This window comes from Pteropus medius, unplaced genomic scaffold, assembly GCF_902729225.1.
Source record: "Pteropus medius unplaced genomic scaffold, Ma_sr-lr_union100, whole genome shotgun sequence".
Classification (NCBI taxonomy): domain Eukaryota; kingdom Metazoa; phylum Chordata; class Mammalia; order Chiroptera; family Pteropodidae; genus Pteropus; species Pteropus medius.
The window spans coordinates 4424869-4438580 of record NW_024354886.1 but is presented as its reverse complement, the minus strand read 5'-3'; the positions used below and the strand labels follow the sequence as shown (position 1 = coordinate 4438580).

General features: G+C 52.4%; 1 protein-coding gene and 1 long non-coding RNA gene across 3 annotated transcripts; one reads left to right on the top strand and one right to left on the bottom strand.

The window, feature by feature from the left end:
• Window positions 1-886: 886 nt before the first annotated feature.
• On the top strand, window positions 887-8356 carry LOC120597690 (uncharacterized). 2 transcript variants are annotated; one of them, XR_005651438.1, is made up of 3 exons: window positions 887-973; window positions 8059-8168; window positions 8241-8356. It is a non-coding gene; the product is annotated as an uncharacterized LOC120597690 (long non-coding RNA). The 2 variants fall into 2 exon arrangements; XR_005651437.1 differs by having other exon boundaries at window positions 8059-8356.
• Window positions 930-13496, bottom strand: TULP1 (TUB like protein 1). Its single transcript, XM_039856330.1, has 14 exons — window positions 13450-13496; window positions 13290-13341; window positions 12812-12902; window positions 11516-11665; window positions 10391-10492; window positions 10195-10314; window positions 9784-9902; window positions 7219-7224; window positions 6942-7112; window positions 6637-6749; window positions 5640-5754; window positions 5454-5552; window positions 3288-3459; window positions 930-1722 (listed from the first exon to the last, which is right to left on the bottom strand). Exons 1-14 carry the CDS (start codon window positions 13494-13496, stop codon window positions 1589-1591), a joined length of 1491 nt encoding a protein of 496 aa, XP_039712264.1. The 3' UTR covers window positions 930-1588.
• Window positions 13497-13712: the final 216 nt, after the last annotated feature.

The following is a 13712-nucleotide window of genomic DNA, read 5'->3' as shown; positions in this document are numbered from 1 at the left end:
TCCAGCACCGTCCAGGAATGGTTGAGCTGGACAATATGAGGGACAGCCCCGGTGGTCAGGCTTGTCCCCCCCCCAATCACCAGCCAACCAGCCAGTGAGCCACCTCCCAGCCTGGCCTCTCCAGCGTCACGCCAGGGCCTGGTCCAGAGCTCACTTGGGGGCCTTCCCGACCGGGCCGCTCACTGGGGCCCGGGGAGGAAGCTGAGGAGGGGGCCGGGGAAGGGGGGTCGTGGGGAGGGGGCTGGCCGGAATGTGCGGAATGAGCTGGGCAGGAGCGGGAGGCGCCGGGCGCGGAGGAGGGAGTGAGCGGGACGGAAAGTTTGTGTTGAGGAGCCCGGCGGGGGGTGGGGGCTGCGGGGAAGGAGGGGGCGGGGCGCGCAGGGGGGCGGGCACCGGTTGGGAGGGGCGGGGCCGCCCTCGCCCGGCGCTCTGGCTGCCCACCCCACGGCTTCGCGACCCGCGGTCGCTCCCGGCCTTCCTGCACCCGGGCGCCCTGCTCCTCGCCCGCAGTGGCGACACTCCCAACCTCCCCCTGCAACGGGGCCTTAGCCCACCTCCCCAGTACCCCACTGGAATTTAGGGATCCTGCCTCGGCGGGGCCGAGGGCGGAGCTCCTGCCTCGGGTACAGGACTCCGTCGGTGTCGGGGCCCGGGTGTCACGTCATGAGCCCGGTGGAGCCAGAGTGCACGGGCCTCGGGGCTCACCCCCACCCCCCGCCGTCTCGAGCCGCCGAGGCGGAGCGCCCTCTCCCTCCCAAGAGCCCGCCCCCCACTCCCGGGGCCCAGACCCGGCCCCGCCCTGGCGGCTGCGCCCGCCCTGCCCGGACCCGGTTTGTCTGGTTCTCCCCGAGAGGCTTGTTTCTCGAATTTCTCCTTTTCCCCCTCTTCCTGGACCTCCGGGGCCCTCCCTCTCGGCCGGCTCCCCAGGGCCCCCACGGGGGGCGTCTTGACACCGCGAGCCCGCCGAGTTTCGGTAGGACCGGCGGCGGGCGCGGGGGAGGGGATGAGGGAGCGCCCCGGGCCTGGGCGGGAGCGGGGAAGGGAGGCCTCCAGCCCGCCCTCCGGTCTCCTCCCGCCGCCTCGTCCTCCGCACGCGCTGAAGAACCACTGCTCCGCTTGGCCTAGGACGCGGCTTTATTGGGGATGTGGGTACCTGGCCCATGTCCCCCATCACCTGCCCCCTCCTCCGAGCCAGCCCCAACTCCTCAGAGCCCTAGCACGGTCCCGGAGGGGGTTAAAACAACACTGACTACTGCTCCTGGACGGGAAGGCTGGCTGTGTGTGTGTGTGTGTGTGTGTGTGTGTGTGTGTGTGTGTGTGTGTATGTGCGCAGGCTAGCTCCGCGACCAGATGTGCGGCTCCCACTCCAGATGTTCTTCATCTCCGTCAGACTCGCGGTCTTAGCTCCTCCCCTGCCTTGGCCTGTACCAGGGTGGGGAGTGGATGGGGGTCACCTAGAGACAGTGAGGGTCACTCCCCGACAAGAGAGGAGTCTTCTGTGGGGGCTTTGATGAAGTGACCCTGCAAGCCTCCATTGAATCCTTTCCCGGACCTTGGTGGGCTCTGGGAGTGTTGGGGGCTGCTGGGGTCACTCGCAGGCCAGCTTCCCGTCGAAACTGGAGAGGGCGATGGCAAAGGCCTGCAGGGCACACAGCGGGTACCGGTAGTCTAGAGTGAAGGCATCCTCCGCTACGCGGCCGAACTGCAGCACTATGTAGTCCTCTGTGGATACAGACAAGGGTGTGGGCAGCCGGAGACCTCCTGGGTCATCATCCTGGCAATCAGTGCCCTCAGCATTGAGGACTGTCCCCCTCCCTTGCATTGGGACCCAATACTCAGATACCTAGGTTATTCGCCCTCCAACCATCCTCTCTTCTTACCTCACCCAACTTGCCCCACCTGCAACTTTACTGGAAGCCCCTGAGGACAGAGACCCTGCCTTATCTTCTGCCACCAGACCTATTCATGCGATGGCCACTTAACTATAGGAACCTGTCAAACTTCCCCATCAAACTTCCCCAAGCCTAGATTCCTCCCTTTCCAACATCTCTGTTGTCTTCTGACTCCATTCCTTCTTCTTCCCACCCCTCCCCATGCCTTACCCCAAGTTCATCTTTGTGACCACCAGGCTCAATCCCTTAACTAGCCTCTGTTCCCTTCCTCATCCTGTGCTCCATTCAGCCGTATCCTAACACTTCCCCCAGCATCCATATGGGCAGGAAGTTACTAAAAATACCCCCAACCTCAGCAGACCAGGCTCCACCAGAAATGTGATCTGAAGAGCAGTTATCCAAAGCCTGGGGACAGGTGACACTGGGGCACATCCCTAGGATGGAGTGGGGGGTGGGGAACTCACTCAATGTTAGCTGTCCCTGGGAACCTGGAGTCCCTTGGGAGAGACCTTTCCATTCTCAAACTTTCTTACCCCTAATGCAGACCTCTCCCCAGGCTTGTAACAGGGACATTTTTACTTAATTATGTTCTGGGTACATCTTGTTTCCCTCCTCAAGGGCAGGCCTTTGACCTCACTTGAGAGAAGACAATAGAGTAGGCACTCAGAAATGCTTGATTAATATTCCCTACGTAGCTATCTTGAAAGGGTTAGGAGCCCAGGCACTGGAGCCAGACTACCTGGGTTCTAATTCCAGCTCTTACTGTATGACCTTGGGTTCGTTTCATAACCTCTCTGTGCCTCAGTTTTCTCCTCTGCCAAATAGAGACAACAATACCTTCCTCACAGGGCTGTTGAAAAGATTTAACGATTCAGTATCTGTAAAGTCCCGAGAACAGTGTCTGGCACAGAGAAGATACTGTGTGTCTGTGAAGTAAATATTGAGGGCCAGTGTAACTGCCTGGAGGAGCTGAGAGATTTTGGGTAAGGTACTGCCTCGAGCCTCAGCACCCTCTTTAATCACAAAGGGGTTGGGCTATCAGTGATTTTCAAACTCCAGCAGCTTAACTCTCCCTTCAGCACAGTTTTACCCAGTATCTACCCCAGGGCTCTGGTCAATCCTAGAATGAGGGTCTGGAATACTGAGCCCCAAGACACCTGCTTGGAATATTTAAGGCTCCAGAGAGCACAGCGTCAATGCCCCCAGAGGAGAGAGTGACCTTCCTAGATGTTCTGGCTCCAGAGATAAAGTACAGCTCCAGGTCTGTGTGTGTGTGCATGTGTAAGGCAGGTGTGTGTGTGTGGTGGTAGTGGTAGGGAAAGGCCTGAGTGAGGGTCAGGGTCCTGGAGGTGGAGGTGGTAGGAGCAGCCTGGTCTGGGGCCCTTAGATACTCACGGTCATCAGCATGGACAATCTGGAAGTTCTTGACTGAAGCCTGAGTAACTCGGCCTTGGAAATTGAGGGTGTAGGAGCCACTGTCTTCATTCCAGACAGGTGGCTTGTTGTGCAGCTCGATGAGGCTCTCCAGTGTCTTGTTCTGCCAGCGTACTAGTAGTCCATCACTGGCCTTGGGTTTTGGGAGAGTATTAGGGAGAGGACAGTTAGGGGTGGTCTTTGTGGTATCACTGGGGGCAGGGTGTGCATCTGCGAGAATGGGGCTTAGCTGTGGGATGCCAAAGTGGAGGGTTGGAAAATGGAAAGTAGCATCCATCACATAGTAGGTGCTCTGTGCCATTGATACCCAAGGGGTCTTTGGAGCAGTCACACACTGGCACTCGAATACGGGGATGAACCAGACATTCTAGGACCTACAAGGAGCTTACAGTTGAGCTTAAGGAGATAAACAGGTAAACAGTGGTTAAAATAAAATGTCCTGGAAGAGTTTCTAGAAGGAAGAAGTGGTGTCTGTATGAGTGTGCTGTTTAGATAGTTCTTTCCTTGCCACCTTTTCACATTCATGGCTTAGAGTGAGTCCACTTAAGACCATATCCTCCATGAAGCCTTCCTGACCCCATGTCTGATTTACATGTCTTAGATCTGAGCTTCCATAACACCTTGCTGTTACCATTCTACCACTGCATTGTAATGGGACAGAATTAGATACTTTAAGGGCCGGTAGAGTATTTTAGTAATTTATCTGTACCTCAGTTTCCCTCACAACAGGGTGTTGTGAGGATTAAATAATAGTGCATGAAGTGTTGTTTAAATCAGTTCTTGGCACAGAATAAATGCTCCATAAATATCAGATATTGTTTCGATGGTACCTGTTGTATTGATTTTGGCTCTACAGTGCTTGGCTTTAATAAATGATTGGAGAATGAATGAACTAAGATGATGAAGAGACCCAGAACACCACTGGGTAGTTCTTACTGAGCCCAAATGCACAGATGGCACTGGAGAATATGTGTGTTTACTCCAGGCATGGAAGAAACAAGTGTGGGACCACAGGTTCCTCAAGACTAGAGCCTCCCATGGCTGGTGCCCCACCTGTGCACTGGGCCTCTGATTATGGTGTGACTTTCCAGCAGAGAAAGATGTGTGATCAGCTGACAGGGGTATTATTTTTCATTGTAAATGAGTAAAGTGACATCACTGTATGGAGCATGTCAGTCATCCGGTCTCTGAAATCCTAGGCTCAACTGACCCACAGTGCTACGGAGCAGAGTGCAGGACTGACTCTGAAGGAGGCCACATTTGTAGAACATCTCTTCATCTTACCTTATACCTACACACAAACATAAAGGAAACAACCTTTGCTTTTTAATATAAGTCAAATCATGTCACTCTTTTGCTCAAAACCCTACTCTGGCTTCCTGTTTCTCTCAGGGTAAAAACCAGTTATACTGGCTCTATCTGCCCCTAACTCTCACCCCTCTTACCTCATCTCCCTGCAGCCACACTGGCCACCTGCTGTTCCTCAGACCCACCAGGCACCTTCCTGCCTCAGGGCCTTTGCACTCATTCTTCCCTCTGCCTGGATGATCTTTCCCAAGATATCTGCAAGCTTGCTCCCTCACCTCCTTCAAGACTTTGCTCAAATTTCACCTTCTCAATGAGGCCCACCCTGACCATTGTATTTAATATTGAAAGACACACACACACACAGACACACTTCTCATCTCTCTTTCCTTACTCAACTTTTTTTTCTATAACACTTATCATCTTCTAACATACTAATTTACTTATTTCTCACAATTATGGTCTACTGTCTTGCTCCCCTAGAATGCCATGAGGGCAGATCTTCGTTTTGTCCACTGACGTCCTGAATAATAATACTTGGCCCTCAATATGTCCGTTGAATGAATATATAAATGGATAATTTGATGTAAACTTAAAACAAACAAAAAAACAAAAAAACAGAACCTATCGTGCTTGTTTCAGTGAATGCGATTACAAAAACCCAGAATGCATTCCACAAGTTGCCAGAATGCATTTGCACTGGAGTATGCTCAAGAGGTTGGGTGTTGGGCAAGCTAAGCCCACCACCCCCAGCTCCCCTGGAGTGGGTCATGTAGGAAGCAGGACCCTCAGGGAGAGGAGTCAGGGAGGTGCAGGGCTCACATTTCTGGGCCGGATGGGGACCCTTTCGTTGTCTGCATTCATGCCAGGAATGATGACTGTCATGCGCCGGGGACCTCGGAAGCCCAGCACATTGGTTTCCTGGGAGTGAGATGTGCATTAGGGAAGAATAAGTGCAAAGGCCCTGCAAGGGGTTGGGCCTGACGTGGGGGACAGGTGGAGTCTCACATAGATCACAGCTGCCAGCTCCTGCCGAAGGCTTCCCAGGTCGGCGTTGCCTCCTCCACGGTGAGGGTTCTGCCCATTGTCAAACACCGTGAAGCGGTTCCCCAGGAGGTTGGACCTGCAAGCAGGGCGGAACTAGGGGCGGGGCTGAGGAGAATCCACGCCCTACTCCAAGACCATCCTCCTTCCCCCCTGCCAAGCGGTTTTGAGAGCTCCTTGGTCATCAACGGGGAAGGTGTCTTAGGACGGAGAAATCCGTATAGGCTGCCCCACACTTCCTCCATAAGGTCTTTTAAAAAGATGAATCTAGGAGACTGGACAGAGTTCAAGTCTCAGCTCTATCTCTTACTGGCTGTGTGACCTTAGGTAAATTACTTAACTGGTCTGAGCCTCAACTTCTCCATCTGAGAAATGGGCCTAACAGCAGTATTTACATCATTTAGTTGAGAAGAAGATTAAATGGGTTAATATTTGGAAGTTACTTAGAAGCATGCCTGATGCTTAGGTAGGCCTTATGTAAGTGTTAAACACATAAATAAAAGAAATAAAGCTTGATTCAGTGGTCTACCCACCCACTCCCCCACCTCTCAGATTTGTGGTGAGGATTAGATGAGATATGGGGAGACATAGCACAGGATAGGTGCCAAATATTTGTTCATTCATTCACTTAATACTTATTGAGTAGCTATTATGTGCCAGGTCCTAGGAATTCAATCATGAACAAGACAGGCCCTGCCCTCATGGAGCTTATGCCCTATTCCAAGTGAGGTTCATGGATGAGCAGTGCGGGCACCAGCTGGGTGATTGTTAGAAATATAAAATCTCCCCCCATACCCCACTCCAGACTCAGTGAACCATTTTAACAAGATCCCCAAGTGATCTATACAAAGTATGAGAAGCCCTGGGCCAGAGTGTCCAATGTGGTGGGCACTCTGCAGGCACAGGGAGACACAGAAGGCTGGCCATGGCCCTCCTGATGCTCTGAGCTTCCCAGCCCCACCTCAGCTTCCCAATAAAATTCTCTCCTCCTCGGGACAGGTTGGTAGGGTCGCTGGAGATGAGGTAGTTGGCTGTCTTGCTCCGTTTCCGTTTCCTGCCAGCTAAGAGGAACACCTGGGGAGAGGTGGAGACAAGTGAGAGGCTGGGAAGAGAAGACCAGGTGGCAAAAGGAAGTGGATGAGGTTGAGAAAGCCTATTTGCCTTGTAGCCCCTCCCCACATCTTGGCCCTAGACCTCCCTCAGTCCTTGTTGTGGCACTTCCACTCTCTCTCCCCATCCCTCTCCCTCCATCTCTCCCTTACCCACCTTTTTCTCGGTGTCCAAGTGCAGGAAGTAGGAGGGATACAGGCCCCGATCCATACCCTTCTTGTCCCGAGTCAGCCGGCAGCGCACCGTCCGGCCCTGGGGGGCAGGCCGAAGCACGAACTCCCGAGGTTCGTCCACTTCCACAGGTGGGGATGGAGCCCTCTCCTCCTTCTGGGTGTGGGGGGGCAGGGGGTGCCTCAGCCTCAGAGCACTAGCTCCCCTGCCCTCGGCAGATCCCCAGTGCTGGGACATAGGCAGGGCAGGCAGGTCAACTCACCACTTTCTGTGTGGGGAGAGAACAGAGAGGCCAACTAGAGTGTTGCTGGGCCCGCATGCTTCCCCAACAGCTCAGCAAGCTATGTTAGGAGGCTCTGGGGAGCCTTGAATTTAATTATTATTTCATTTAGCTTGTAGTTAAGAGTCCAGGCTCTGGAGCCAGATGGCCTGAGTTCAGATCTTGATTCCACCACTGTCTGCCATGTTTGTGCCCTGACTCAGTTTCCATGTGAGCAGTAGATGAATCCCTGGGACAGAACTTACCTAATTTATACATTTAACAAACACTCATATAAAGTCTACCAACGTGCAGGTAGTTCTAAGCACTTTCTAAATATTAACTCATTTAATTTTCTTATCAATATTCACTGAAGTAACTGTTCCATTTTACAGATGAAGAAGCTGACGCTCAGAGAGGTTAAGAAACTTGCCCAAGTTCACATAGCTAGTAAGAGGTGGAGCTCGGATTTAATGCTGTCCAGTCTCCTGTTAGATTCAGAGCCTTTAGAAAGACCTTTTTTCATGTGGACACACTCTCATGGGGTGAACTGAGGTGAGGCTGAAGGTATCAACTGCCGTGTTCTAAGCACATAGCACAGCGGAAGTAAGTGTTAGCTATTACTATTATTATGAACATATAGTAACTACTCAATGTCGTAGCCAACTTCCAAGATGGCCCACAATGGTCCCTGCCTCTATTGACATCCATATATAGTCCCCTCCCACATTGTATCAGGGCTGGCCTTTGTGACCAACAGAATATGGCAGAAGTGATGGGGGTTGTCACTTCTAAGGCTAAGTCATGAAAGTTACTTTGGCTTCTCTTTGCTCTTTCTCTCAGGCCACCATTCCTGGGCTCTGGGGGAAGTTGGCTGCCATGTCATAAGAACACTCGAGCAGTGCTATGGAGAGACCTCCAACCAACGACCATGACAGTGAACCATTTGAAAAGTGGGTCTTCCATTTCTAGTCAAGTTTTCAGAATGACTGCAGACCCAGATGACATCCTTTTTTTTTTTCTAGATGACATCTTGACTGAAACCTCATGAGAGATCCTGAGCCTGTGCTACCCAGCTAAACCTCTCCTAGATTTCTGACTCATGGAAATTAAAAAAATAAACGTTTGTTGCTTTAAGATACTACACGTTGGTTTATTATATGGTAATTCATAGTTATATATATAATGAACGAATAAGCTAGTTTTGCTCATGGAGAAACTAATAACAATTTGATTGTATTATGTCCTACAGTGGCCTGGCCTGGTGACCCACAGTGTCCCTTCTAGTCTCACAAACTGCATGCACTTTGCTTTCATGTTCTATACCTCACAAGAGGGGGAGCTAAGATTCTAACCCCAACTTTCCCAACAGGGACAAAAGGGACTACCAGTCTGGGTGTGTGCATTTGAGGATAAAATGCTATCTGTGAGCCACTGAGAAGCCCTGATGTGCTATAGATGGCCATTTTTGCTGAGGGCAGGTTTGCATTGTGTATTAGGTGAGGCTAGTGTTGGAGAGGGAGTCCTTAGCCTGCGGGCAGTGAGCATTTCTTCTCCTCCCCAGGCTTCTCCAGAAGAAACTTGTGCAACACAAGACTATGTTTGGAATGTGATCTGGAGAAAGCCAGAACTTATTCAAACATTTCTACAGCTTGAATTTCAAGGACCTACTATATTAAAGGCTGTACTGCAATTATATTTATTTCTCTTGGAAGATAATAAACTGGACTTTTAGTTTAGACATCAGTATCTGATGATCTTGGCTAGTGTGAATTGGTCCCCCAAGACCTGACGACTCCTGAATGAACTAACAAACCCACATAGCTAAGACTCTGGCCTTGCCCTCATGGTGATCTCTCCACTGGTGGAAAACAGTTCCTCAAAGACTTTCATCACTTTCTCTGTCCAGTTGGATCTCTCTCTCCTGCTTACTTGAGTTTGTGCATGTTGGTGCCTAAGCTTGTGAGTAAGAGCAATATTCAAAACATTTAAGAACCTGCTTTGCCCATGGAATGCCCAGTCAGAATGGACACCGGGTAGGCCTAGAGGAGTGTCCTGGAGGCCCCTGACAGCCAGTGTAACCCTTTGGTCGCTAGAAGGTTGGGATGTCCTGGGTAAGGTAGCAGAAAACACTTGGGGAGCTCAGAGCTGCAGGGTGGAAATATTTTAACAACTCGTACAGTTGGTTATCAGTCAGTTGGTATGCTCAAGGGTGTTGTACATATGTGTCTGTTGGCCTGTGTGTGCCACCTCAGAAAATGTGCATCTCTTCATGGGGTGCATCTCTGACTATGTCTGATGGTTAGGTTGCACTGGGGAGGGCTTAGAGACCAGATGATATAAGGCCCCTGGGTGGCCAGTCTCAACCTGGTGACCCCACGACTACCCCTTCTGTTCTTACAAGTCTCCCTTTGTCCTCATATTCTGTCACTAGAGGAGGAGCCAAGATTCCAATCCCAGGTGACTTCATGGTCCCAACCCATGAGGTCCCACACTAGTTCCCCAAGCCCAGGCCCCTGCCACTGTTCCCCCAAAAGACCTCAGACCCCTTCCTCTCTGAGACCCAACCTTTTTGCCTTTTCCTTTTGCTTTGCCCTTCTGATTGCTGTTCTTGGTCACCGCAGCTGCCTCCTCTTTCTCCTCGTCCTCATCCTCCTTCCTTTCCTCTTCTGAGCCTTTGGGAATACCTGGGAATGGAGCAGGAACAGGCCAGTTAACCCCTTACCCTGTGAAGTATTTCATGGTTTTCGAAGTGCTTGCGACACCCATGTCTCACTTGGACCTTTCTCACGATCACAAGAGAGTAACCCCATATTACTACTATCAGAGCCTTAAAAGGGCTCAGACACCCAAGGTCACAGAACTATTAAAATGGCAGTCAAGATACCCCAAGTTTTCTGACTCTAGAACCCTACACTGTGCCCCAGATCTCCACCCCCAGGACTGCCTCTCAATGTCATGGTACCAAAGACCACTCACCTTTCTTCTTCAGAGCTTTCTCAGCTGGGCCATCTTCCCCAACCAGAAACATGGCTGCTGGGATCTTCTTCCGCACTCTGGCCGGGCTCACTGAGGAGTCCTTGTCAGCCTCCCCAGACCCTGTGTGTGTGGTTGTGAAGGGATTACAACTCCCACCACACCCGGAGGCCCTTGTTTCTCCAGAGACCAGTCTCACCTTTCTTCTTCGTCTTTTTCATCTTGGTCCCTTCCCCTGCTGGTGCCTCTTTCTTCTTAATTCGAAGAGGTTTCAGTGGGGGAACAGGGCTTCCCAAGTCTCCTAGAAATGGAGGGTGGGGGTTAGACAAAGAAAAGCCTGTTGAGGCTGAAGACCATTTTCCAACCCACTCATCGTTCCTTCAGTCCCCAGTGAGGCAGAAGGCCTGACCTGGGCCCAGAGTATCCCTTCTGACTGGCTCTTTTCTAACTCTGAGCACGAAAAGGATTGGACGAACACCAGTAGCTTAATAAGCAGCTACCGAATGAATTAACTGAGCCTGTGAACCCCAGCTCTCACCCATCTCCCACAGAAAGCCTCCTCTGGCCAGTACTATAGAGAGTACTCTCTTGCTCCTGCAGAGGCCCCAGGTCATAGCTGCCTGTCCACATTTAGACTAGACTATGGTACCTGTAGGGTGACGTGCTCAGGTCGGGGAGTCACCATAGCATTTATTCATTGACTGATTTTTTTAATTATAATTTTTCAATTAGAGTTGACAGTCAATATTATTTTATATTAGTTTCAGGTGTATGGCACAGTGGTTAGACATTTACATAATTTACAAAGCGATCCCCCCAATTAGTCTAGTACCCACCTGGCACTATATATAGTTATTATAATATTATTGCCCATATTCTCTATGCTGTACTTTACATCCCTGTGACTATTTTGTAACTACCAATTCTTCTTCTTAATCCATTCACCTTTTCCACTCCCCCAACCCCTCCCATCTGGCCATTGACTTTTACTATAATCACTTTGTTATTTTTATCAAAATTATAACAATAATTCATATTGAGTTAAAAAATACCAAACAAAAATCACAAAGAAAATTCAAATTTTCTGCCCTCCCTGGCTCACAGAGCACCCTAGGCAAGGGGCCAGGAGGATGGTCGGGGGACCACATATTAATCTATGTTTTTAAGGACCACTGGAGAAAACAAACCACCAGAGGAAGAAATTCTCAGGTCCAGACACTGGGTAACTTTGATGTCTCAACTCTTGAGTATCAATGAGACCCCAATCCCATCACGGGCAGGGCTAGTTTCACCTGTGTGCCCCCTCTGTACTCTCAACACCCACCATTCCGACCCTGGGCCTTGGCCCTCCTCTCCTTGATGTCTGCAGAAGCCTTCTCTTTAGGGGGCTTCTTGGGGGGGATTTTCACTTTCTTTTCCTCCTCCTCCTCTTCCTCTTCACCTTCGTGGTCCCCTTCTTCCTCTTCCTCATCCTCTGTAGGCAGAAAGTCCTCATAAAGGGGGCTGGGGAGGGCCCCATTATCTGGGGAGCCCAGCCCCTCCGGGTTGCTGGGTAGAGGTGGGTGAACGCCAGGGGTAGGAGGCTTCCCTTCTGGAACAGGAACCGGTGGAGGAAAGGAGTTCCAGCACCTTTCTCAAAGAATGGGGGTAACCCCAAAGTCTAGGGAGGTCTACAAGTCTGGAGAGTGAGCTGAAGTTAGAGCCATGCTGGTGGGTTGGTAATTCTGTTCTGAGAAAATGCCCTTCACATCCGGTCTCCCCTCTCTCTCTCTGGTACCCTCACCTCCTCACACATTCTCCTGCTGGTCTCCCAGTTTCTCCTTCTCTGCAGCTCTCATTGCACCTGTGCTGTTTCTCCTGCTTGTCTGTCTCTTTCTGACCTTGAGCCAGACTCATCTGGGCTACCTCTGGGCCCTAGCTGTAGTTTACTGGGAAACTCTTAATCGCTCTGTGCTTCAGTTTTCCCATCTGGAAAATGGGGCAAATAACAAGAGAATAAAGGGTTTTCTGGTTCAAAGGCAGAGCCAGAGAAGTGGAGGATGTTTTTCATGGTTTTCTTCCCCCGCGTCTGCTTTTCCAGTCCAGCCCCTTCCCTCCTCCTCTCCACCCCGCGCGGTACCCGCCCTCGCCTCCGGCGCTCTCTCACCTTCCCCGGCGCCGGGGGCACGGGCTACCAGAAAGGTGTCCCGGGGGTCACGCTTCTTGGCCTCGGGGTCCCTGAGGAACCTGGAGTAGACCGTCTGTGGTGTCCCGGCCTCACCCGGCTCCGGGGCGGGCTCCTCCCGCGGCCTCGCCCTCCGCCCGGCTGAGCCGAGAAGCGAGGGTCACGAATCCCTCCTCCGACGGCGCCCCAAGCCTTGGACGCTCCCCTCTCTGACTCCTCACCCTGGGGGTCTCCTTTGGGCTCTGTTTTTATCGTCGACACCTCTCCCCCAGGTTTCATTCATCCCCCACACCCCGCACCCCACATCTGTCCCTGCCCTGCCGCCCACTCCCGTCGCCTTCGTCCCCCACCCCCGATAGGGCTCCAGGACTCAGCACTACCCTCGCCCCTGCTCAGCTCCCTCCCACCCTCGTCCCTCACTCTGGGAGGCGCCCCCGGGCTCGGTCCCCCTCTCGCCTCCAGGTCTCTTGGGCTTGGATCCCGTAGGGCAGGGGGACTCAGAGGCCTCTGTCCTTTTCTTCTTCAACTTCTGTCCCCGGGCAGGTCGCTGCTGAGGGGAGGAGTCAAGAGGAAGGAGAGGAAGGAAAGGGGGGCTCGGAGGGTTACCTGTCACCCTCTAATCCCTTGAGCTGCCAGAAATAACCGCAGATTATCGGGACGGGAACTGCATCCTCCTTCTTGGGGTGAGGAAGGATGACCCCTCCCACGCATCATGGCCACATCCAATGCCCCAAAGCCCCAAAGCCCAAATTCCTCCCCTGGACATCCGATACCCGCAAATACCTCTTTCCTCAAAAACAAAAACAAAACCTCCAGGGAACTCCCCCCAACCAGTCTCTGCTGAGGGGGGCCCACACCCTCCCAGATCCCCTACCTTGTGTCGACTTACAGTGGGGAGGCCTTTCTGCCCCATTTCCAAGTGGGGGTGACATACCTGCTTCGGGCGCCGCTGGACCTCCGGACTCCCGCCTTCTTCCTCATGCCCGCTAATGGAAGCAAAGGCATCAATCCGTCTCCCTCCCCTGTTCCTGCTCCTCCCAACCCCTCCATCTGGGTCCCCAGGGTTCAGGTAGGCAGCCAGGGGCCTTCCGGACCTGTCCGAGGCCCACACCTCCCGGAGAGTGTCGTCTTGCAGCGGCATGTTGCATTCGCCGATCCACACCTGCTTCTGTGGCCACCCCGCAGCTCTAGGAGCCTCACTGCCTACCCCAGCTAATCCGGGCTCAACTTCGCCCCCACTTCCGGCTTGTTCAAGAAGGTGGGGGCCTGGCAGCGCTGTGAGGGTGTTCCCGCCTGCGACCCCCACCCCCATTAGGTCCAGTCTATGAGGGAAGAGGCTGAACCCACAAGTTCTTCT

Coding starts and splice junctions, on each gene's coding strand:
- TULP1 (XM_039856330.1), bottom strand. CDS start 13,496: ATGCCGCTGCAAGACGACACTCTCCGGGAGGTGTGGGCCTCGGACAG. Junction 12,903..13,289: donor TCCAGCGGCGCCCGAAGCAG/GTATGTCACCCC, acceptor TCCCCTCAGCAG/CGACCTGCCCGGGGACAGAA. Junction 10,315..10,390: donor GAAAAAGACGAAGAAGAAAG/GTGAGACTGGTC, acceptor CCACACACACAG/GGTCTGGGGAGGCTGACAAG.